Genomic DNA, 25986 nt, shown 5'->3' on the forward strand with positions numbered 1-25986 from the left:
TGACTTCACATTGTCATGAACAGAGAATAATAATATCAAACATGTGCTTATCTTGGATCCTCAGGGTGGACTTGATAGGGGGATAAAAATATGAAATCCTGTCTAAACATCTGGATGATATGCAACCAACCATAGTTGCCGGTATCTAAAAAAATTCCAAATTTAATTCATATAAACCAAGGGCACAGCAGAGCAGTTGATTTTATTTCATTCAGTTCAATTTCTATGCTGCCCATAGTGATTCTGCAGGAAATGGCACATATTTGCACAAAGTTTTGCCTTTGTAATTTTGGTCCTTTTTTGAAGTTGTGAAAGTTGTGTAATTTTACCATGTGAAACATCCAGCAATATACAATGGTGTAAAAGTTCCGGTCTCCATGGCTATATTAGACTATAATCCCATGAATAATGAAGCATTCTTATATGTGAATATGTAACTGCGGATTGTTAATTTTATTGCCTCAAAGTTTTATATATACATGAAAGGTCGATTGAAAGAACTGGAATTTCCAACTTAATTAGACTGGTCTTTCCAGATATGGTACAAAACTCATACCTCGTGACCAAAATAGCTTGCTCTGTTCCCCACCACCACCACGGCTTTGCAGTAATATAGCCCAGATAAGTCCTGTGGCCTTTCAAATAACCCTCAAATATGATTACAATCAGCTTCTAGCAGCTTAGCCAAAGGTGAGGTATGATGGCAGTTATCATTGTAGAATCACACATTATCTCATGATTTAGAACGATGGCAATCTGTTGGCTAATTTTATATTCTGTGGATTATCTGTATTTATCTGTAGTTAAGAAATTGAGGTATACCTTTCATATGCATTCTTTAAATGATGTGGCATTGTTTTATTTATAACTTTATAAATTATTCGGTGCTTGTTAAAGAGTAGCACAGAATCACCAAAATAAATAAATAAATAAATAATTTCCAGGATGATTATCCACTGGCGAGTTTACCACTTATTGGTTACACAATCAACATGCCCACAGAGACAGATGGCATTCAGAAAGATTATGTCTTCAAGCTGCAGTTTAAGTCTCATGTCTACTTCTTTAGAGCTGAGAGCAAGTATACTTTTGAAAGGTAAGTATGTATGTTAATCAAAATCTATTCAAGGAACTGATTACCCCAAGTTGTTATTTTAGGAGTACCTGTATATTAGCCTGGTAACCCAATAAGAAATCCACTTTAAGAAATGGAGTCCTGCTTTATACAGCCATTTTGATAATCACTGAAGAGAAACATATCAAAGATACGAGATTCCGCTGGTGCAAATTTGGTCTGAATCCAATAAATGCAGAAATGTTCTATGCAGAGGTATAAATTGAACAAATGCACATTGTCAAAACTCGTAGGAGCAGTTAAATATGTAATAATAGTAAACTTTATTGCATTCTATGACCAACATAACTGTACAGACATGTATTTATGTATTGTATATGTAAATAAAATTCTACATTATTGATAACAATTAGAAGAAATTAAAAGAAAAATGGTGGGGGAGATAATAAAGTATTGAAAGTATCAAATGAATGCAATTTTCTTGGACAATATGTGCTGGGTAATATGAAATTGTAAAAGCATTGAGAACCAGTATAAAAATTAGATTAGTTTAAAAAAATATTCTCTATGTAGAATTCTCCAAATATTCTCCAACGTAGGACCTCTTTTTAATATGACTTAATATGCATTTTAGAATGGGGTGAGTGGCTATTATTTATTTCTTGTTCATAAATAATACTGACATTAATTGTGTGTAGAGATTCTCAATCTTCCAGGTCATGGTTGTCCCAAAGGCCCTTTTTCAGGAGGTAACTGAACTTTGTTTTTTCTTTTGAAGACATTTCGCTTCTCATCCAAGAAGCTTCTTCAACCCTGACAGGATAGTGGGAAATGGAAGGATTTATATTCCTTGCAGACAGCTAGTAATTTGCATCCTTTTGGAGCAGGAGGGTCAATTGCATCATCACGGTGTCGTCACGTGATGTATCGTGACTTTCCCCGCCCCCTTCGCTTAACTGGGCTTGGCTGTGGCCAGTGTGACACATCTGGCCCATAGGTCATGTGTTTGACAGTCCTGTTTTAGAGGCTACTGCCATTAATAATAGAGTACTGCCTGGGTACTTTTAGAAATACTGCCATTAATATTCATCCTTGTATTCTCTATATTATGCTCTGCCCCTAGAAGTGAACAGCTGTAATACTACTGTAGCTGTTCTTTTCAGTAAGACAGTAAAAAGGGTAACACAATAATAGCTCTATGAAAAGCTACTACATAGTACAAGAGTCAAAACCCCATGGCCTAAATGCTAATTAAACCTTCGGATGTTGCTTTTCTCATCAGGTGGGTGGAAGTAATAAAGAGAGCCACAAGTTCTCCTGGAAGATCCAGTCTTCAGACCACAAAGGATGAAAAGGAAAGTAATATAAACTGAAAAAGATAGAGCTGGCTCTCTGTTGTAAATTATGTGCAGCAATCTGGTGGAAGACAGGAATTTGACTTTGGCAACAATCAAAGGAGACCTCTATTACTCGCTGTAGACAGTGGTCAATTTTACTGTAGTATGAAACATGGACTAAACTCCCACTGAACTCAAATCCAAAGAGAAAACATGGGTGCTGGATTTATGTATGGCTCAAAGTTGTTGTTTCTATTTATATGAATAGAATAATTGGAAGTGTTTGGCTGGTCTGAAATCTTGTGATTTTGAATTGATTTCCTAGAACCCTTGAATGTTTAGTTTGTATTTACTAACAATCTTTGTGCAACTTGCACATCAAATAGACAAAAAAAACAACAACCCACCCATATTTTGCAAGCTAGCTTTACATTGTTTATATGGTATTTCAACTTGCAGTAAAATGGAGAGTTCTAAAAATTGCCAGCAACATAAATTTTAATTTTCCAAAATTGATACAATGCTTTTTTTGTAGCGGAAGCAAGCAAATTGACTGGAAATTTTGCTCAGAGCATGCAGTTAATTCTGATACAAAGGAAATCATGTCTGTATCACTGCAGTTAATATTTTGAGCTCCCTGTGTCCTGATATTGTTCCCACTGGTTTCCTATATCTATGTGCTTTTCATGGCTTTTGAATAATGTTCTTCCATTTTCTTTCTTAGAGTTATAAATATGGACCCAACCTGGTGGAATAGGAAAGTCAGTTTTAAAAATACCCTATTTCCTTTGCAGCAGAAATAAATGCCTGTCACTGCATGTCTGAACAGAATCAATACGTTTTTTAAAAAAAAATCTGAAGCAGTGGAAGGCTGGGTATTTATGACCACTAATTATGGATAAATAACGAGGTACTAATGAATTTTTATTCAAAGAAATAAATAAATGCAAATGATTTACAATGTAAAACTGGAACAGGCATAACTTCAAATGTATACAACGTTCTGTTATTATGATGGTTCATTTAATTTAAATATCACACAGCTACAAGTCAAAAATAACAGATATCCCATTCACAGTTGTCTCCTGTAACTTGCTGCCCTTGTCCTATGCCATGAAAGCAAAGTTAATGTGTCTGTCTATATCAGGGGTGTCAAACTCATATCGTCACAACGTCATGTGACTATCAGGACTTTTTTCCCTTCGCTAAACCAAGCGTGGGCATGGCCAGAATGTGACGCATCTGCCCTGCGGGCCAGGAGTTTAACAGCCCTGATCTATTTGGTATGTTTCGGTGAAGATGAAAAAAACCTACCCTAGCAAAAAAGGCTCTGTTTCTTACATGGCACAGAGCCACATATTGTCTTTGGGTAGCAGTGTAAAGTAGCTACAGAGGGCTGGTGTTACTACAGCCTGTTAGATTGAGCAACAATGTGGTGATGGGTGATGTACTGTAGGAGAAAGTGTGGGGTGAAATGTTACCTTAAACTTTGTATTTTGAAATGTGGGAGGCTGAAAATAGGACTTTACAAAAAAAATTGATTCAGTTCATTACTCATGGAATTGATTCAAAAACTATATAAAATTAGGGTTTCTTTCCCACAGAGGGAAAAGGGAAACTTCTATCATCTTTCTTGATAAGGAGCAGATTCCTAAAGATTTATTTAACATAATGGCCATTCATTATATCTTCTGTCTTTATTTATTAGTCTGTTTTTGGAAATAAACTATTATAGATCTCTTAAATATGCTTCACTCATAATCAATCATGCATAATTTGGGCTTTCTAATAGTTGATAGAATTTCACGAATGATACATGGCAATAGCAAACCCTATGAGGTCAGGGGTTGCTGGATTTTTATTTAGTTAAGGAAACTCGTCTAAGTATACAAGCTACTTTCAAATTTACCATATTCCCTAGAAATCTTTAGCAAGAATTTAGTCACCTTCTCTCCCTGCACTTTCTCCTAACCATTCAAGAGATTCGAATTAAAGACATTGTAACTTTTTCCCATTTGTGAATATCTGGTCTTGTTTTTCTATATATGCTTGCGAGCTATGAAACTGCTCTAACATCCATGTGCACCTTGGTGTTTAAAATTATGCTACTCTCTAGTTTCTTTAAAGAGAGCCAAGGTGGCGCAGTGGTTAGAATGCAGTACTGCAAGTTACTTCTGCTGCCTGCTGGCTGCCTGCAATTTGGCAGTTTGAATCTCACTGGCTCAAGGTTGACTCAGCCTTCCATCCTTCCGAGGTTGGTAAAATGAGGACCCAGATTGTTGGGGGCAATCGGCTGACTTTGTAAACTGCTTAGAGAGGGCAGTAAAGCGGTATATAAGTCTAAGTGCTATTGCTATTAAAGATAAGGCTAAAAATATATTGTCCTTTCTCCCAATTGACACCTGAGGTTTGAGTAGAAAACCTCCTATGGCACATCCTCTTCTTGACTTTGGCAGAGTTTTTCAGGTGAGATCCTCCATATCAGATGTTCCCCCTCCCATCCAAGAAAAATACTTCAGCCATGTAATAATATCCAAGCCTTTTTATATTTACCAGTCACCATTACTCTTTATTATAACCATTAACAAACCTTTGGCACAGTTAAGATAGTCTAGCTCCATTTTAATCTCCAAACCCATTACGTCTGTTACTGTTCTTCATAAGCATTTAGGACAGGGCTCTCCAACTTTGGCAACTTTAAGATTTGTGGAGTTCAACTCCCAGAATTCCACAACTCCCAGATTTATGGAGTTCAATTCCCAGAATTCCTCAGCCAGCATGTCTGGCTGAGGTATTCTGGGAGTTGGTCTACAAATCTTAAAGTTGCCAAGATTGGAGAGCCCTGACTTAGGACACTGTCTGATGCCAAAAGCCCTTCCTCCTCTTAGGAAATGTTTTTTATGAGAAACAAATATTTTCAGCTTCTTTTAGCTGTCTAGCACAAAGGATTACTTGTCTATTTTGATATATAAACAGTCAGAGGAAGCTATCATCAAATACAGATTATTTGCCCCTTAATTAGCATCAACTTGAAACTTTGCATTCATTCCATTAAACAATAATACCAGTTATCTTTCATTTGGGAGACCTAGGTTCAAGTCTACCCCCTGGCATGGAAGACCTGGTGACTGTTCACTAACATTCAGCCCAAACTACCATATTGGGTTGTTTGTGGAAAAATTAGAAGAGCAGGTACTTATCTTGAGTTCCTGGGAGAAAGGAAAAACATAAAACTAATGAATAAAGAAGCAAAGTCATATTGTTTTCAAGTTAATTTTATTGGAAGTGGCAGATCCCTCTTGCTGCTTATTTGAATAGCAATAAATTGTTACTTTTTGAGTATTGGAGTCACTTTTGGGAGCATTCTGGCAATACCGTGTGGACTAGCATAAAGTACCTTTTATGAACAGCACAAAGTAGCAGCTTCCTGTTCTCCATTGCTGTATTTTTTAATATTTTGTGTAAATAATTTGGAGAAATAATGGTAAAGAAATTGGATTCAAATTCAGGAGTGTGGCTGAAATACAACTGTCCCAGATATTTCTTAAGAGCATTATGTTCCAGCATAATATCTGAATATTATCAACAGAGCATTTTTCAGGGAGGACAAACAGAACTGGAAGATCCACTTCCACCCACAAATGTAATTATTAGGCAGTAATGTCTTTCTCAAGTCATCCATGGCACTATCAGATGTTACAGAATTGGAAAATGATACTTGAAGACCTCCCACTTCTATTTTTAATACTGCTATAGATCTGCTAACTTCCTACTTAAGAGTTTCAGATTGCTTAGAAAATGATAGGATACCTCCTAAAACTATTCAGGTCCAACATAGAGTAAACAGTTAAAGAGACAGAACAAAGAACACGTTTCAGGAACGTCACTTAGAATATTCTTCACTGGTTGGCACCACACTTTATTTCAATTTAACAGAAAATGTTAGCCACATTTCACAAACAAAGCTCTAAACGTGTAGAAACTTTGAAAGGACTCTGTTGTTTCTCTAACTTGTGGGAGTAGTTAATGTCTCTCCTCTTTAATAAGTCCATAATACTTTGCTTGCCAAAATTACTGAATCAGATATGAGTTGACAGTAATGAATACTGTATAGCAGCAAAAGGCCTTGCCACATTACAAGCATTTCTGCTTCGAGCTATTGTCACTGAAACGTGGCCAAGGGCAGATTACAGCAGCAGACAAGCCTGCCTGACAAAAGGGGCAAGCAGACTGAGGAGGAAAACATCACCTGTATAATTAAACTGAGAAAGTCTAAAGAAGATTCTCTTGAGTAACAGCCGTCTATTGCTATCTAGCTGACTGGCAAGAGATCATCTATGTGCTTAAGTAAACTTTGCCTCTGGCCAGAGGAGAAACCCACCAGCATCTCCTTCCTTCTTGGAATGTGTTTGTCTAAGAGTTTTGATTTTCCAGCAGTCAGGATTTTGCTTTGAAACAAGGTCTGACCTGAGCAAAATTGGTTATTGTTTAAAAACCTCCATGAAATGCATTGTAGAAATTACCCTCCCAGTACTGCAAAGTAGTCCATGATCATTTGCTTTACAAATCCCATCATTGACACATACACACATAAAGGCTCTGAAATGACTGGGAATTCATAGCACAATGTTAACATCCAATAGCAGGTAATAATTCAAGATGCAGTTCTTGTGGAGCTGGTGGGGTGGGGTGGGGTGGGGGAGTCACCCTTTTCATGAGCAATAAAGAGCAACTCATCAGCGTGCTGAAGACAGGTGGTTCCTACTGTGGGAGAACCTGAGGATGAACAAGAGAAACCTGTCAAGCTTTTCCGCCATACGTTCTTAAGCCAAAAGTGAGTAATACCATAGGCATGTACATTGCACAATGGGGATTCCATTATTTAGGTGAGTAGTCTTTGTACGTTGTACTTTTTCATATGCTCTGTGCCTCAAAATACTGGAAAGCTGAAATTCAACAACAAAGATGGGAGAGCTTTGCATGTCACCTGTGACCCTTTGAGAGGGCGCACCTTCACTTTACAGATATTATATATAGAACTAGTGTATTATGTATACTAGCGGTCCCCAACCTTTCTGGCTGGGTGTGTGTGTGAAGGGGGTGGTTTCACGTGCACAACCTTAATACCACACATGCACAAATGAAGCTTCGTGCACTTGCCTGCCACTTGTGCAGCTCGATTCCCAACAGGCTGCAGACCGAGAGTTGGGGACCCCTGATGTATACCATAATCTTTCTTCAAATTCAATAACAAACAGGTGGAATATTGCTTTGGGCTAAATATTCAAAGTGATGCTTAGCCAAAATTGGTGTGGATTAGTAACCAGAATGGATTTTAAGTATCCTGCCCAGAGACTGTTCAAAGGACTAAGTTGTAGAAGCTGACTTATACAGGAAGGGATCCACAATCTAAAGCACTTACCTAAATACTGTGGGCACAAACAAAAAGCAGCATAAATTAGGAATATAGGTAGTCGTTGCTCTTCTTACATTATTATGTTTGATCAGGCTAACGGCTCTTGCTGATTTTACCTTTGCACTCGTTCTACCATATAGGCAATTAGTTTATCTGAGATTCCAGGGCAAGACTCTTCAGCTAAGCTAAAAGCATTTTCAAGTTCTTCCATGGCGCCTACATTCCCTCCAGTCTGCTTGTGCTTGTCTTTGAGCTGCCAATAAAATAAAATTAACACTTTGTTTGGAACAGTCACAGCATTTGTTTTAAATTTTCATTTTATGTCAGAGATGATAGTATATACTCCATAATAAGAGTCACAATTTTAATATGTAAGTTTATTACTCTCCACCCATATGTAAAAGGATGTCATATACCAGCGATGGTGAACCTTTTTTGGTTCGCGTGCCATAAGTGGGGGGAGCGTAGGGGGGTCGTGAGCAGGTGTGCCGAACCCATAATGCAATGTGCAACCCCCGAGTGTGCATGCACGCACTACAGGCGCGACCCCCCATTTTTGCATGTTTTTTTCACCCTCCCCAGGCTCCAGAGGCTTTATAGGAGCATGGGGAGGGCGAAAACAGCTTCCCCTGCCTCCCCGGAAGCCCTCCGGAGGCTTCAGGGACCTTCAAGAGGCTTCCCTGAAGCCTTCGGAGCACTCAAAATGACCCTCCGAGCAAACCGGAAGTCACTTCCGGTTTGCTCGGAGGATCGTTGTAAGCGCTCCGAAGGTTTCAGGGACCTTCAAGAGGCTTCCCTGAAGCCTCCGGAGCAGTCAAAACGACCCTCCAAGCAAACAGGAAGTCCGTTCCCGAATTTCCGGTTTGCCCATAGGGCCGTTTTTTTGCGCTCCGGACACTTCAGGGAAGCTCATGAAACCTCCAGAGGGCCTGCGGGAGATGCTCTTTTCACCCTCCCCAGGCTCCTATAAAGCCTCTGGAGCCTGGGGAGGGCGAAAAATGGCTTTAAAAAAGGGTGAACTCAGCGCCGCGTGCCCTGACAAATGGCTCCACGTGCCACCTGTGGCACGCGTGCCATAGGTTCACCATCACTGTCATATACAGTCTTCAACACTCAGCCATTTGTTTAGTGACCGTTCATTCGTTTAGTGTTTAGTGACAGGCACTGAAAAGTGCTTTTCCATACTTAGGACCACTGTAGCATCCCCATGGTCACATGATCCAAATCCAGATTCTTGGCAACTGGGATGTATTTATGATGACTGCAGTGTCCCAGGGTCTGTGACCACCTTTTGAGGCCTTCTGAGTCAATGGGGAAGCCATTCATTTAACAACTACGTTACTAACTTAACTGCAGTGTTTCACCTAGCAACTGTGGCAAGAAATGTCATAAAACAGGGCAAAACTCACTTAACAACTGTCTTGATCAGTAACAGAAATTTTGGGCTCAATTGTGGCCGTATTTGAGGACTACCTGTACAGGTAGTCCTTGACTTACCACAGTTCACTTAGTGACTGCTCAAAGTTACAGCAGCACTGGAAAAAGTGACTTATGATGCATTTTCCATTCTTATGACCATATCCCCACAGTCACATCGTTTACGTCCTGAAGCTTGACAACTGACTCACATTTATGACAGTTGCCATGCCCCAGAATCATGTGATTGACCTTTAGCGACAAGCAAAGTTGATGGGAAGCCAGATTCACTTAACAACTGTGTTACTAAGTTAAGCACTTTAGTGATTCACTTAATAACTGTGGTGAGAAAAGTCGTAAAATGGAACAAAACCCACTTAACCAATTTCTCACTTAGCAACATAAATTTTGGGCTCAGTTGTGGTCATAAGTTGAGGACTACCTGTAGTATATTTCTTTACTAATTTTTGTCAGGTATGTTTCATCCAAATCCAAATGTTCAGGCAACCCTTGATTCCAGCATGAAAAATATCATAGGTGAGAGCTTGACACCAGCTCATATATGAAACTGTGAACACCCTACAGCAGGGGTGTCCAAACTTGGGAACTTATAAGACTTGTGGACTTCAACTCCCAGAATTCCCCAGCCAGTATGGCTGGCTGGGGAATTCTGGGAGTTGAAGTTTACAAGTCTTAAAGTTCCCAAGTTTGGACACCCCTGCCCTACAGGTTAGGCAATATAATATGGAACATTCTTGTTTCATTAAAAATAGCCTGCACATCCCCCACCCATAAAGACGTTTCTAGGGTGGCTTTTCATTTCTCCAAACAGCACAATCTCTGGAACCTCCCACTTAAGTTTCAGCAGCCTTGGCATTTACATTTCAGAAAAATGTTTGCTCTGGACAGACTGCAGCATAAGAATTTTCTCCTTAAGAAATGGAATAGATTACTAGGAATTCAGCAAAAGCAAATATGTCAGTACAAGAGCAATTTGGGTCTCTAAGCAAAAACTTGTTTGGCTGAACATCTTTCCTCTTCAATTATCAGTAGGGCTTATGTACCTGTCCTGAAGATATCCTGACCTAAGCCAGTTACCCTTTGCTTTGTGCCTCCCACGTAATCAGGAGGCAAAACAAGGCAAAGCTGAGCCGATTGTGGGAGAAAAGCAGCAATGCGTATTACTCCCTCTGGTGGAAGAAAATGCCTTTTGCTAGCAACACACTGAAAAGACACCAGACTGGCACCCAAGGAGCAGTGAACTGATGTCAAACAGATACTGTGAGGCTAGCGCATTGTTACTAACTGCTTATTTTGGTTTTGAGTATTTTTGGCTTGCAAGAAGTACTCTGCACCGAATTGAGTACGTCATAACCAGAAGGACCCTGCTGTTCATTTGCATGCTATACCTGACATCTGTTAACTTTTTTGGCATTGTGAATCGCCATAAATACTTGCTATTTGAATATAAAAATGACCCTCCACCCCCCCCCAAAAAAACCTATGCATGACCCAATAATACAGGTAAAAACTACTTAGAAGCCTTTGTGAATATTGGATTTAGACACCTGTGTAGAACCTGTACCTCATTTTTCCTTTCAAAAGTCATCTCTTGCTATGCACTTGCTTTTCAGATTTCTTATCTGTTTCAGAGATCCTCACCTAGTTATCTAAGCCCCTTTACATGTTGCAAAGAAGCTTACAGAAATTGCTCAGAATGTGCCAGAAACTCACCTCTCTAAAGACAGGACGGACGAGAGTAGAGAGACACTGGGACCGGGGCTGCCTCTTGATGGGTTCACAAGCCTGGAAAGAGAAAAACCAAAGTTGCCAGCTCGTGTTTCCCTAAGCGAGACCTCCAGTTATCAAAACAAGAATATTCGAGAACTGGTTCATACATTATGCTAAGCCAGGGTTTGCTTTAATCGTTGTGGCTACATCCTGTTACATCAAAATCAAAACTTTTATGGCTAATGTAATGTACAAACCTAGTCTGAATGTTTTTGGATTAAATGTTCCATAATCCCTAGCCACTTGGACTGGTGGGGGTTGAAATCTGGAGTGCATTAGGTTGCCTAAGGTAAAGGTTCCCCTCGCACATATATGCTGGTCGTTCCCGACTCTAGGAGATGGTGCTCATCTCCGTTTCAAAGCTGAAGAGCCAGCGCTGTCCGAAGACATCTCAGTGGTGATGTGGCCAGCATGACTAAACATCGAAGGTGCATGGAGCGCTGTTACCTTCCCACCAAAGGTAGTCCCTATTTTTCTACTTGCATTTTTACATGATTTCGAACTGCTAGGTTGGCAGAAGCTGGGACAAGTAATGGAGCTCACTCCATTATGCGGCGCTAGGGATTTGAACCGCCAAACTGCCGAACTTTCTGATCAACAAGCTCAGCATCTTAGCTACTGAGCCACTGTGTCCCTAGGTTGCCTACCACTATCTATGTTTGCTCTGTCCACAAAAATGCACCATATTGCAAAGCATCATGAACCTATATTGTTTTGAAAGAAACAAATAAATATCATTAACCACTTTCTATTTTTCCCTACAGATTCTCAGCAGTCCCACTCTGATTCCAGAAAGAGCCTAAGGCTGGAATGACTTCCTATCTGCCATTTGTATCTGGTACTAATGCTAAAAATAAAATAAGCAGCCAAAGAAAATGTTCTAATAGTGTTGTCTCAGTAGAGAGAAACGTTAAAGTTCCCCCAGACCTACTATGAAAGGTTTGGTTCTTCTTGGCTGCAATCAATACCAAACTGACCTTTTGGGACCCAGGATGAGATATTCCTTTATGCAATTTGTTCAGGGAACTGGGTCGAATAGTTGGAGGAAAGGTCCAGATGGGCCCTTGATCCCTCTCATCTCCATCTCCATCTCTAGGAAACAAAATGAAATCATTTCCATTCAAAAACTATGTCGAACTGGAGAAATTTCATTTCAGTTCAAAAATTAGAAAAGGGTTTCCTCAACTGCTCCTATGCCCTCACAATTGATGTAGTGTATCGGGGGGTTAATATTTGATACCACATGCACTAATCTTTATGATAGGTTCCCAGCATGGAACCAAAGTATTCATGTATTCCATTTGCCTTCATTTTTTAAAACAGAAGCATCTAGCTTATTAAAATAACATATGTTGTCCCTTACTCACCCACACCCAAAAAGCCACATCGATTATATTCATATTAAGATCTACAAAATATTGTTTTCCATGAAGCAAATTTTATACTGTTCAGATTCCTCTCGTTAACATCTAACTGTGAGTTATTCTTATCTGGGAATGGAGCAGGGGACAGGGAATATACATACATGTCAGAGTCATCTGAGCTGGAGTCCTCACCATGCCCCTCTGATTTCCACCGTTTGTACCGGTCAATGAGTTCCATGAGAAACGATGTTTTCTTTGTGTAACGTGTAATAAATTTGTGCTTTAGCAATTCCTTTGCAGTGGGCCTCTGTGCCAAAAAAAGAAAAGAAAAAAAAACCCAAGGAGTTTCAGCTAGCAGAAGGATTTCTGAAGAGCATTTTGGTTTAGGAAACAACTCGGGCAGACTTACTTTTAATAAATTTTACATCCACACTTCCTCCAGAAGGTCAGAACAATGTACATAACATTTTTCCATCAACAATGTTGTAAAGTAGATTGGGCTGAAAAGCTGATAGCATGACTGGCACAAAGTTATCACAATTTTCTGTGGAGGATAAACCAGAACTCGAGTCTCCTCTAGTTCCTTAGCTCCAAAGGTCAAAGAATCACATTCTTTTAATAGCTTTTGCCAGATATTCTGATGCAGTACTCTGTAGGTTCTGCTTATGAAGACAAGCAAAAAAAAAAAAGCCACTTACAAATCTCGGGTCCTTGTTAAGGCAGGCTTCCACAAATTCCTTAAAGGGCTTACTGTGGTGCCCTTCTAATGTTGGGGGGTTGTTCTTGGGAATCAGGAAGAGAACCCTCATTGGATGCAGGTCAGAATTTGGAGGCTCTCCTTTTGCCAGTTCAATAGCAGTGATGCCAAGGGACCAAATATCTGCCTGGGAAAAGAACAAGAGTACAAACTCAGAATATACCACCTTAATTTGCCTATGGAAGCCAACATTGTGTGGTCATAGGCTTTCATTCCCATTTCCAGAATATAATAGTTCAATTCACCTTCCATAAGGATCCTCTGTGTGTGTGTGTTTGTATATGTGAGTAGAAGCAATGTGTTGTGGCCCGCCAGCGGCCAGCAGAGCTGGCAGCAGATTTGGACAGTGAGGAGGTTGGGGAGGAACGTGGGCCAGTCCTGGAATCTGGGGAAGACTCTGATGAGGGCTCTGTGTTGGAGGCAGAGAGGGGGGCAGAGTCGTAAGCCAGTTATCAGCTGCCTTGAGAGTCAGACATCAGTGAGGCAGATGAACAGCTGAGTCTGTTCCCAATGTGCACATGCGCAGAGTTGCCAGACGAAGGGAACAGCTAAAGAACGGGGCGAATTGGGAGTAAGGCCACAGGTGGATGATGGATGGCCCCTTCCAGAGGACATAAAAGAAGAGTGAAAGGAGAGTGGAGTTTGCAGGAGACAATTAGTTTGCTTAATTGGTTTGTGACTCTCCAAGACTCCTTGCCAAGTTTTGCAGATATCGGCCTGGCAGCTATCAAAGCCAGATAAGGTCTGTGACTGTAAATCCTCCCTTGCAAGACTTCGCTGTATGTGAATGAGCAGAATACACAGTAAATCAATAAAAGGGTTTTTTTAATCAAGACCAGGAGTTTGTCTCATGCTCTTGGGAAGCCTAAGTCAGAACACAAAGCTCTGTTAATATGCTGAAACAATACTGTGGGCAAAGGATGTGGATATAACATACTGTAAACCTTTTATTTCTTTTACAGGGCAAATTCCCTGATGAGGTAATTCATTGATGGTCTTTTTATTCTAGTTGCTCCTCTCAGCTCACCTTGAAGTCATAGGCTGACTGCTTGATGACTTCGGGTGCCATCCAAAAAGGAGTCCCAACAAAGGTGTTTCTCTTGATTTGAGTGTCTGTCAGTTGGCCAGCCACACCAAAGTCAGCTAGTTTCACATCCCCTTGCTCCGAAAGTAACACATTGGCAGCTGTTTATACAAAAAGTTATACAAATAACTTAAAGGGGAGGTATCTCTCTTGTGGAAAGATAGTAACTTTTGAAGGTTTGGTATACAGTTTTCAGTTAATTTTCAAGATAGAGAAGAAGACAAATGGTTATTTAAAGAACCGTAGCAAGAAAACAGAAATTTGGTTCGGTCCTTAAGTCTATTTCTCAGTCCGCTTCCTTAGATGTTCAGAAATAGAACCATTGGATATTATAATTGTCCTATCTGAAACATTTAATTCTGTTTTTCATTCTTTGTTCTATCTATGTTTTATTTCTTTCCTTTTCATATTCTATTGGAAAAGCTATCGTAATTATCCTAAATGTACCCTATATTCTGGTTTTTAAAAATCGCTATTGAGAAATATTATACTGAACCAGGGGTGGGGTTCATTTACCTTCCCTACCAGATCGCAAATGTGAGCGGGCACACATGCGCACAGCCTTCCACGCATGTGTTTCGGCTAAAAAAGGTGCCTAAACGGGATGCCATAGAACCTGGGCAGGTGGGCGGGGCCAGCTGCACTTTCCGCTACCAGTTCGGGCAAACCGATCTGAACCGGCAAAATACCACCTCTGTACTGAACTTAATTTGAAAGTAACTGCAGTTTATAGACACAGCATAAATGTCTTCAAAAACTGTCCTTTTATGAAAGGGAGTCAATTCTTTCTATAGTATTCTTAACTACAGCAAATGAATTCAAAATTGTAATAACGTTGATGTTGCATGAACACAGAAAAATATATACATAGCTAGATTTTTCTTCCGAGGATATTAGTGCAAACAAGCAACAAATATTGATTCATTGATCTCAGTAAAGAACTGGCAGGAATGAACACAATGTGTAGTGTGTGTGCCTTACCTTTGATGTCTCTGTGGATTTTCCTCTCAGAGTGAAGGTAGTCCAGACCTTTCAGAATTTCTCGCAGAATTGTGGCAATGTAGGTCTCTTCCAAGGGACCAGGCTTGAGCTGAAAGATAAGGGCAGATATATGTCCATGAAATACGTATCTAAAATGACTTTGGCTACAAAGATTTTTCAAAACATGTATCTGTGCAATGTCCCTCTAGCCACCAGCAGGAGAAGCCCCAAATTGCACACTAACTTTGTCAAGGAAAGTGTATCCGCATCAAGTATCAAAGATGAATATCGCCAGATCCTAGGTAGCCAAAAACCCAAAGCCACTCCTTGTTAGGATTGAGTTGGAGCTTGTTCTTACGCATCCAGACCCTCAGAACCTCCAAGCACTGGATCAGCATCTCAACAGCCTCACCTGACCAGCTAGGTTGGACATATATAAGTATTATCAGTATACTGATGTGTTATGACCCCCCTCTGTCTGGCAATGTACGCCAACACAGGCTTGGCTGTTTGCCACTTTTTAATCACAAAGATTACAACTCTGTTGGCTGCAAACCCAGGCAAGAATCACATACAAGAATAGTTGGCAGCAATCCAAATCAAACAGACCAGACCAGACAAGTTCCTCAATACTGTTAAAAGTGGTTGAGTCCTGCAAAACCTTCCTCCCAAAGTCCCATCTTATATACACTCTTGGGAGGGGCCACGCCCCAACCACCTGAGCTTCATTATCTTTTATGAGCTTGTTTCCGGAGCAGCTGTTGCCTTCGTTTCTTCGCCCTCCTCAATCTTGCATCAGGGACAAACTCCCTCCGATCTTCCCCACTGCTCCATGCCTCAGGCGCCTCCTGGTGGCCAACCAGCCTCTCTGGTCCCTGCTCTGTGTCTGAACCCTGCCCAGGGTCCTCCACCTCCTCCATAGCCGACTCATAGGGTTCGTTGCTATCTGAGTCGCTCAGCAGCTGCAAAGGATCCTGCTGGGTCACAACACTGATGATACCACACGCTATGAGCACAAGTGATCTTGTGCAGCAATTTAATGTAGATATTAAAGAGGAGGGACAAAAAATCTTAACCCTGAGAAATCACTTATTGTAGGAATCTAGGTTGGACCCCTTCCCCCAAAACTGGAAATGGCTATGAGAGGAAGATGAGAAGTACTACAAAATAGTATCTCCAATTCCCAATCCTTGAAGCCAGTCCAGAAGGATACCATGGTTGATATTGAAAGCTTCCAGGTGATCCGGACTGGTCAGGACTACAAAATAGTATCTCCAATTCCCAATCCTTGAAGCCAGTCCAGAAGGATACCATGGTTGATATTGAAAGCTTCCAGGTGATCCGGACTGGTCAGGACTACAAAATAGTATCTCCAATTCCCAATCCTTGAAGCCAGTCCAGAAGGATACCATGGTTGATATTGAAAGCTTCCAGGTGATCCGGACTGGTCAGGACAGTTATACCATTTCCATCCCAAACCCCCAGAGGTCACTCACAAGTGGGATCAATGCGCCTCAATGCTACCTTGGCCTAAACCCAGACTGAAAAGGATGCACATAATCCACTTCATCCAAGGCCAGAATATCAAATCTGTTGATTGAGTGGAGCCAAATGCCACTTGGGTTAGCTAGATGGTTATAATTGATTATATGAAATCTTGAGCTGCTCCTAGGGTAGTAAATTCTGGTAAGGTAATTAAAAAAAAACAAAGATACTTACTAGATCCAGAGCTGAACCACCTCCCAAATACTCCATGATTATCCACAATTTGGTGCCCTGTGGATTAACCCAAGTAGATGTGACAATAGGATTATCACAATGTTTCGTTAAAGCCATCTACTTTTTTATTAGAAATATTACCACTCAAAACAGGCTGTCCTTCATCTCTTATATAGTTTCTTAATACCAAAATAAGATCTAGCTGCCTCACTGACTTTTGTAACACATATATGGTGATATTTTTTTTATAGTTTACGAAATTATATAAACAGTACCATGATAACCTGTTTCATACAAGAATGTTAGCATAAGAAAAAGCAAGGACATTTTTATCTTTGCTGCACAAAAGCTGAAATTATCATAGCAGTCCTTCAGGAAAAAGATTAGCATTTCAGAAGCAAAGTTCACCCACCATAATCAAGCACTCTTAATTTACAAATGATAACATTTTTTACAAACTCAGTAAAAAATATTAAGAAAGTCTAATTTAGAATCAGTACATTTAGGGAGGGACCACGGTATGTATTACTTATTCACTCCATTGACTGCTTAGACTGGATTTCATTCAAATTATAAGCTCTCTGGAAGATTAAATATTGATCATGAGTATTTTTATTTCCATAATAACAGAGAAAGGATTTTGAAGGAAAGTCTTCCCCTGTTTGCTGACATTTATCCACTTGTACCAGTGTCTTTACCACAAGATTTTGTGCTGCGATTTGAAATTCTTGGGAAAAACAGAGGGCTTGTCTAAAAAAAGAAGCCATTTTTGTGTGCTCGAAGGCAGAAAGGTTTGTATAGTGGTTGGTTTTTGTTTCCTTTGCCTTCAGTTTTATAGATAAATTCAAAATTTTCAGCTTGCAACAAAAGCATTGCAATCCAGATTACTTTTCTAGTTTCAGTTACCTTCAAGTAGGAGCCATAGTATCGGGTGATATAGGGACTATCACACTGACTGAGAACTGTTATCTCCTGCTGTATGTCTTCAATTTCATCCTCTGCCTCTTCCAAGTCAATTATTTTGATAGCTACGACCTCCTTGGTACGGTTGTCAATTCCTTTGTACACTTCCCCAAATGATCCTTTACCAATCCTCTCCAGCTTAGTGAACAGTTCCTCTGGATCAACCCGAGAGTGCTAAATTGGATAAAAAAAACATTGGGGAAATGCAAAAGATAAGAAGTGAGGGGAAAGACAACACATTAAGACAAACTATTCAGAACTCTAAAACAGAGAAATAAAAAGGGTAGTTATTATTATTAACTAGTATAACAATTCTAAGTAGACCATCCATAGGAGAGCTCACTATAGTACAGTGACAATAGTGGCTCCCTATTAGAACAGGAAAAGAATATATGTGAACATCTATGAATACCAAAAACTAATTTGAATACATGGAATTCCAAAGTATAAACTAGACTGGGAAGTTGAAAACTATCTTGAATAAAAGGCAAGCATAATGGGACTATGAAGTCATCACTTCAACTCAGAATCTTTACTCTTTTTTTTTTCAAAATAAGGCAGTGAGCCAATTCATACATAGTGGTAAAGCATGAATTTGGAATTGCAATGAACTAGTCCAAACCAAGCAAGCCAGGTTACTTAGTGTGATGTGTGAACCAGTAATGTGATTAATTCAGAAGACTGGCTTAGCAGAATGGCAATGAATCAGGTAAGACTATCTAATACATGCATTTAAAAAGACAGCAGTAAGCGGACCAACCAAATGTAAGATTTAGGTAAAAGATTAAGTATGGATTTAGAAACTGAACTGGTAAAATCAGTGTTAGGTTTGCAAATAAAGGTTGTATCGATACAAATCTCTCAACAGCAACTCACTATATTTTTCTAAGGTTAACTTGTTCAGCATGGATTTACCTTTTTACTATGTAATGTTCCTAAAGGGGGGGAAATACTATGTAAGAAAACCATCTGCAAATTGAGTCATGGCAATTGGACTTTTCTTTTTGAAACATTTCATCGCTTATTCAATAGTTTCTTCAGTCTGAGCTCAACTCTACCTGGATGACTGAGAATCTTCAACGACATATGTAAGAAGAGTATCTGGCTATAAATATCTGAATATTGTTCAACTTGTAACATCTCCTTAGAATGTCAGGGTTCTATTCGTATTGGAGCTATTTAGATAAGTGATTATATTAACATCCTAGAGAGAACCTTTCATGGTTTCCTTTGTAAATCCATGGAACACCACTGTGAATAGCAAACTATATAATCATTATATATAATATGAAAATTAATACAGGTAAAAGGATATATATTCTGCCTTTATTATTTTTATAAACAACTCAAGGCAGCAAATATACCTAATACTCCTTCCTCCTCCTATTTTCCCACCACAACAATTCTGTGAGGTTAAATTAAGCTGAGAGAGAGTGACTGGCCCAAAGTTATCGACTTGGCATGCCTAAAATGGGATTAGATCTCAGTTTCCTGGTTTATATTCTGGTTCCTTAACCACTAGACCCAAGGGGCATTTGTTAATACATCAGTTTTTTTGTGATGCAGTCTTGGATAAACGTCTCTTCTATATTGGAGATTAATTGTTCTTATGTATCATCAAATTAGCTGTAACCTTTTATCAAAGTTTCCTCCACCTTGAAAATTAATTATAAAGGCTTGAAGTACGGAAGAACATGTGAAACTGTTCATTTCTATTCTGAGTGATTTTGAAAGAAGGTCAATTTTAGATGTTATCCAAAAACAAAATGTGCAAAATGTAAAAGAATTTCAACTGAAAACATTATTATGAGTAATGAAGAAACTCTTAAATGAACTTATACATATAGACCAAAATGGATTTCTCCCTAAGAGACAGATCAGAGACAATATGCGAACTGCATTGAATACGCTAGAGTACTATGAAGCCCACTCAGAGAAGCAAATGGCATTGTTATTTCTGGATGCACAAAAGGCCTTTGATAATGTGAACTGGCAATTTATGATAATGCAATTGCAAATGATGGAATATGGTGAGGGATTCATAAATATGATCAAAACGATATTCAATAACCAATCGGCAAAGGTAACGGTAAATGGTGAGATGACAGGAAAGATAGAGATCACAAAGGGAACTAGACAAGGAGACGTGGAGAGTCTTGGCCTATAGAATTGCCAAGAGTTGGACTCAACTGCTTGGATAACATCATCATCAACATCAACATCAAAATCACAATGGTGGGATTCATCGGTGGGATTCACTTACCTTCCATATCAGTTCACAAATGTGAGCGTGCACACATGCTTCGCTCACACACGCTGCTCATGCGCAGTGTTCGCGCATTATGTCAGGGCAGATGGGCAGAGCCTCCCGCAGCCACCGCTACTGGTTCGCTTGAACCAAAGAGAACTGGCTGAATAGCACCTCTGGTGACTGCAGCTTTACCAATGCACCCATCCACAATAACAACAAAAAACACAAGCAAAGCTTTCAATGCCACATTGCAGCTGCCATCTTGATTTTTTTTCTATCCTATTGTTCAAACACTCTTTTTTCTGGTTCAGAAATATCAATATTTTTTTTTGGTTATAATAGAAGAGGAATGTCCATTATTCAGCAGCACTTGTTGAACCAACTATGTCAAGTGCAAATTTAATTCAGTCAGTGATGTGCTACTACTACATTATTTAAATAGAGTAAATGGTTCAAGGCTAGGCATTTTTCATTGGTTGAGGCAAAGAACAAGATCATTCCTTCTTTCCATTCCATTTGAAAAAAAAAACCCTTTTGTTAGGAAAGTTAGGAAAGATTAGCGAAGGTAAGGGAATAAGAAATGATATCAAATTATATTTGGGTTTGCGGAAATACCATCCCAAGGAAACATAAACTGAGATCTGAAAGGGACACCTACAATAATAGAAAGGAAAGAGAGAGAGGGGGAGAGAATGAAAGGAAGATGGGGGAAAGAAAAAAGAGCTGAGGAGAGAAGGATGGAAAGGAGAGGAAGAGAAGGAGAGAGGGTAGGAAGGGAAAGAGGAAGAGTAGGAGTAGGAGAAAGGGAAGGGAAGAAGGAAGGGGAAGGAGAGGAGGAAGAAGGGAGGGAGGGAGAAAAGAAAGGGAAAATAAGGTGGTATTACAACAGGAGGAAGGCATGGTAACTAAAGCAACCCAAACTATATATTATAACCTATTAAATGAAATAGTAAATGTATAAGAATGATAAATGTAAAGAAGAATAACAATTATGTGTATGCATACTTAAAATGCTATGTAAAAGAACAAAAAATAAAATTCTGGGGGAAAAACATTCTTATGAGTTGAAATATTTATTGAAGTGAAGTAATTAATGGAGTTGTTTGTGAAAATAATTTTAAATGCTGCAGAATTCAATTTTAACTTTCATGTTTTAACAAGATGTCCAGAGCTATTTTCATCTGATCTTCTGCAGTTCCTGTAAGTATAACAGTAACAGTGAGAACATCATAAAAAATAAGATATTTAACAGCCCATGTACATTTCTTGCAGGCTGACCAACATCAAAAGAATAGGTACATTCTGTGTCTATTTTGTGAGAGAACCTCATTCCAGAAATGGCTGTTCCATATAAGCAGTAGAAAGCACACTAATATGAAATATGGATGGATGAGTATCAATTATTTTCCTGAGAATTGTCAATAGACTACATTATTAAAATAGTAATAATAATCCATAGCTATCCATAATTATTATATATTAATGCAAGTTTGAAGATTAAACCAGCAAATTTCATATATACTGATGCTGTCTCACAGTGCGTGGAGGCTGTGGGGGTTTGGATGGAGGAGAACTGGCTCCAGCTGACCCCTGGAAAGACCGAGTGCGGCTATGGAGATGTAAACATCTCAGGGTGTTTATCATCTTTAGTTCTGGATGTAGTTGACTACCCAGACAGATTTGGTGCACAATCTGAGGGTTCTCCTAAACTCCTGATTCCTGCTCAAAGAGCAGGTGACAATCATGGCTAGGAGAGCCTTTATGCAATTTCAAGTTGTGTACAAGTTGCGTCTTTCCCTGGATTGTGAGGCCCTGCACACAATCATTCATATCCTGGTCATCTACTGGTTGGTTTATTGCAATGCACTCTATATGGAACAATCCTTGAAGAGTATTCAGAAGTTACAACTGGTACAGATGTGGCACTGACAGTTCTGGAGGGCCCTCAGCTGGCACTTGTGACACTGCTGTTACTTTTTTTTCATTTTATTATATACAATACAAAGAAGAGAAGAAAAATATGACATTAAGGGAAGGAAAGGGAGTGGGAAAAAGGGGGTGTGAGATACAAGGGGAAAGAGAAAAAGAAAGAAAAATGGGCATTGACTTCCAACTCTTCTTAGCACAGTACAAGATAAACACGGTCCAATCTCAACTTTTTGCTTTTACACATTAATATATAACTAGCCGATCCTGTAAAATCACATCTTTCTAATCAACAAAACCAAGGTCACATTTCATTTTTTTTCCTTCACAAGAACAAATTCCAAAAAAGAACATATTTTCCTCTTTAAATAAAATAATCAATTTAACCATTCCTGCTTTATCTTCCTTGCTATGGAAATAATGCATATTTCTATTTGCACTTAGTAATCTTTGTGACTGTCACCATTTTTATTTACAAAATTTATTGTGTTCTTTCAAATTCTTTGACCTTGCAGCTTGCTGTTACGCGCGCTGCACTAGTTGCCAGTTTGTATCTGGGTCCAATTTAAGGTGTTGGTGATTACCTATAAAGCCCCTTATGGTATGGTGCCAGGATATCTAAGGAATCATTTCAGCCTGAAGGGACTAGCCTGCTCCTCTTGTCTAGTGGGAAGGTCCTAATTTAGATCCAGTCTGTCAAAGAATTTAGGCTCATGGGATTTAGGAATAGAACCTTTTCTTTGTGGTCTCCAACCTCTGGAATATTCTTCCATTGGAAGTGAGGGTACACCCACACAGTCCTGACCTTCCAGAAAAGTTTGAAAACTTCGCTCTGCCGTTTGGCCTGGGTGTCTGGCAGGGGCATGGATGAACAGGTAGAGAACACCCAGACTGCCCATTACCTTGGTTTTCACCTTTTCTATTTACTTCCTTTAATTTTAATTGACTTGTAGGACTTTGTTATCACATTGTAAGCCCTCCAGATTTATTGTATCAATAGGATGGGCAGGATTAAAAAATAATAAATTATATACAAATACATATATATATGTATTTGTGTTACAACCCCTGGTATGCCCAAATATGGGAGGGAGCTCACTACTCCCCCTTTCTGTCCTTCGGCTCATTACAGAAGACCATCCAGGCAGAAAACCATATTTTTATTTTTAATGTTGCCTTTGTTATGTTTGTGTTGTATTTGTGCTGATAAATAAATAAAGGGAGAGTAGTATAGATCTATTTCAAGCTATTTAACTCTCATCAGCTAGCCATACCCTTACTGGGATTTGAACCTGGGCTGTACACACACACACACACACACACACACACATGCAATTTGTATATTTAAGCTGCAAGGAAGAGACAAGTCAGCTCCTCTAAACTAAAGCTGCAGACCCTTTTCTAGAACTAACCAAAATAATAGGAAGTGTACAAGCATTCAAGTTCAGAACAACATGATTACAAATGCTTTCCAACTCTTTGACAGGGGACAAGATTCAAGTAACTTTTCATACAATGACACAAAATCCATTCATAATCTCAAAAAGTAAGCCTCACACTTGATTTCTGCATTCAACTATCAATTATCAGCAAATACACATTAGAAATATAAATAGAATTTATGGAAAGAAATATTTTAAAAAATGTATGCAGAGTGGTGGCAGAGAAGAAGATAGAAAGTCAGACAATCCCTCATAAATTTAGGGTCAATTGTGAAAAACTGGAACATATAAAGATATACACAGCATAATGCCATTTAGCAACATGGTAGAATAAAGTATCCAGTCAAACTGGCTTGGTTCACATAACATGGTAAACTAGATCATGAAAACTGATGCCACCTTGGACTTTTGCAACAATGAATGTCAGAATGTAATGTACAGTTGTCACATGCAGAAATTTATTTAGATATTTCAATTTCATCTAAACCGATTGAGAAATAGCCTCAAGTTCTCACTCACCTGATTGGCAAATTCCCTCAGATGAGCCATGACTGAAGACTGGCACCACACCCATATACCAGTTCTTGCACAGCAAGAAAAAATATGTTACCTTCTATTGATCATTTAGCTACAAACAGAAGGAAAAAAGTGCAGCCAATTAATGAGGTATAACACAGACATGGTCACATTTTAAAAGACTCGGGAACAATAACAATCTCAACACGGAGGGCTACCTCTAATATCTGAATCATCTCAGAATAGGCAACTCAGAACCTGTTATTCTCTCTTAGTCTATCATTTCACATGTGTGCAAGGAGTTGGGAAAAGTTCAGTATATCTGTTCAGATATACTACCCAGAATTCTTTGGAAAAGAATTGGGGTGAACACCTGCTTGTTTAATAAATAAGAAAGAAGCTCTCTTTCTTAGTAACAGTATGATAAAGCACAGATCTAACAGCGGGGCTTTGAAAACGGAGAAAACTTTTGTCATCAGGATTTCATCTCAAAGCACAGTATGAAGTTTAACTTCATGATTAAGCCCAGTATGAATTATTTCCGATTCCATCTACTCTTATGGGTGTTGAAATACCAATTACGTTAGATAATGGGAACTTTAGTCCAAGAGATACAGGAGAAAGCAGATCCGGGGATGGCTAATTACAGAAAACCAAACATAGATACATAGTCCACTTTTCCAGCGCGGGACAAAACGATCCCCCTTATTTCCCCGTCCAGATTTATTAAGCACGACGGGGCTGCACAAAGGGGAACCTTGCAACGAGACACCAAAAAACCATCTAAAAACAAACGCCTTTCCTACCACCTGTGGTTTTTTTTTAAAAAAAGCCCAGCGGGGTGGAGATTAATTCGGAGCAGACCCCCCGGTGGGTGATTTCCACCAGGTATTTCCAGATGTGCAGCCAACCTCGAGATGGATAAAGGCCAAAATCATCCGTGCCCTACGGCTGCCCCCAGAGAGAAAAGCTGTAGATACACCTTGCCATGGCAACGGCTGCAGCGGCCAGCCCTACTCCCAGGCAACTTGCTCCGTCTCTGTCACCGGGCGTGCCCGAAGCCCCCTTCGCCTCACCTGCATCCCGAGGGTCCCTCCAGCCCGGCTGCCCCATTGTAGCTTAGCGCGCGCCAATCCAGCCTAGCGGACTCGGGGATAGTAACTGCAGAGGAGGCAGGGAGCGAAACGAAAAACAAACATGCGCAGGAATCCGACTCGCCGCGGAGTCTACTGGGAAGGCTAGTTTTTGGGCCAAGCGACTTGCTAGAAAAAGGTAGGAACGGAGACTGCAATGACTATGATTCATTTCAGGAGGGGCAGGGCAGGAAACTCGGAAAGCGAGGATTTCTGGGAAAGGTAGTTTACCAGGCTTCGTTTTCGGCTCTCAGGAAGGAAGGAAGGAAGGAAGGAAGGAAGGAAGGAAGAAAAAGTTCCCACTGTTTGCGAAGCTTTGATTCCTTCTGGTGGTCGAACTGAGCAGTACGATTTTTGCACAAAGCAAAATGTCACACGAACTCCTCTGCTAAGCCGATGTTTAGCATCACTTTAAGAAGGGGCAGAATGTTCCCAAAGCAGTTAAAATAACGTTTATTTTTATTGCAAGGTAAAAATGCCAGATGATCTCTTTCAAAGCGAAGCAATCATTTCAGTGTGATTATTTAAATTTTTATTTTATTTTTATCCATTTTTTTAAATATTTCATTGACTTATGCAGAAATATATTTCAAGCAAGTTGTAGAACTATGCAAATTAGATGATTAATAAGATGTTAGAAAAACTATGCAACATTGGAGCAAGAGGAGTGCGACTTAGCTCCAAATAACTGTTAGGAATTGTACAGTAATAGATGAAGATGATTGATCACTATCATCTAAGAGATATATTATTATTCGAGGATTCAGATCAAGGACAGTCTGATGACTTAATTTATGTATTCTAAAATCACTTTT

The 25986-nt window shown here is 39.5% G+C and overlaps 2 protein-coding genes across 5 annotated transcripts in view; one reads left to right on the forward strand and one right to left on the reverse strand.

Annotated features, from left to right (window-relative positions):
• The window catches only part of FARP2 (FERM, ARH/RhoGEF and pleckstrin domain protein 2), a 70126-nt gene extending 65969 nt beyond the window's left edge, over positions 1-4157 (forward strand). For all 3 annotated transcript variants that reach the window (XM_081954347.1, XM_081954349.1, XM_081954348.1), the window contains exons 26-27: positions 945-1096; positions 2358-4157. In XM_081954347.1, coding sequence (XP_081810473.1) covers positions 945-1096; positions 2358-2448 — 243 coding nt within the window. In that variant the 3' untranslated portion in view covers positions 2449-4157. The remainder of the gene's footprint in view (positions 1-944; positions 1097-2357) is intronic.
• Positions 4158-5674: 1517 nt separating this feature from the next.
• The window catches only part of STK25 (serine/threonine kinase 25), a 35293-nt gene continuing 14981 nt past the window's right edge, over positions 5675-25986 (reverse strand). Inside the window, exons 1-12 of one of the 2 annotated variants that reach the window (XM_081954456.1) lie at positions 25115-25266; positions 24042-24150; positions 17847-18077; positions 16941-16997; positions 15222-15330; positions 14184-14341; positions 13098-13283; positions 12561-12706; positions 12013-12127; positions 10979-11050; positions 7945-8081; positions 5675-7188 (exon numbers count right to left, since the gene is read on the reverse strand). In XM_081954456.1, the coding sequence (XP_081810582.1) occupies positions 7149-7188; positions 7945-8081; positions 10979-11050; positions 12013-12127; positions 12561-12706; positions 13098-13283; positions 14184-14341; positions 15222-15330; positions 16941-16997; positions 17847-18077; positions 24042-24071 (1281 nt within the window). In that variant the 5' untranslated portion in view covers positions 24072-24150; positions 25115-25266 and the 3' untranslated portion in view covers positions 5675-7148. Of the gene's footprint in view, positions 7189-7944; positions 8082-10978; positions 11051-12012; positions 12128-12560; positions 12707-13097; positions 13284-14183; positions 14342-15221; positions 15331-16940; positions 16998-17846; positions 18078-24041; positions 24151-25114; positions 25267-25986 lie in introns of those variants that run through there. The other variant, XM_081954457.1, reaches the window with a different exon arrangement.

This window comes from Natrix helvetica (genome assembly GCF_964273705.1).
Source record: "Natrix helvetica genome assembly, chromosome: 5".
In the NCBI taxonomy this organism is placed as follows: Eukaryota; Metazoa; Chordata; class Lepidosauria; order Squamata; family Natricidae; genus Natrix; species Natrix helvetica.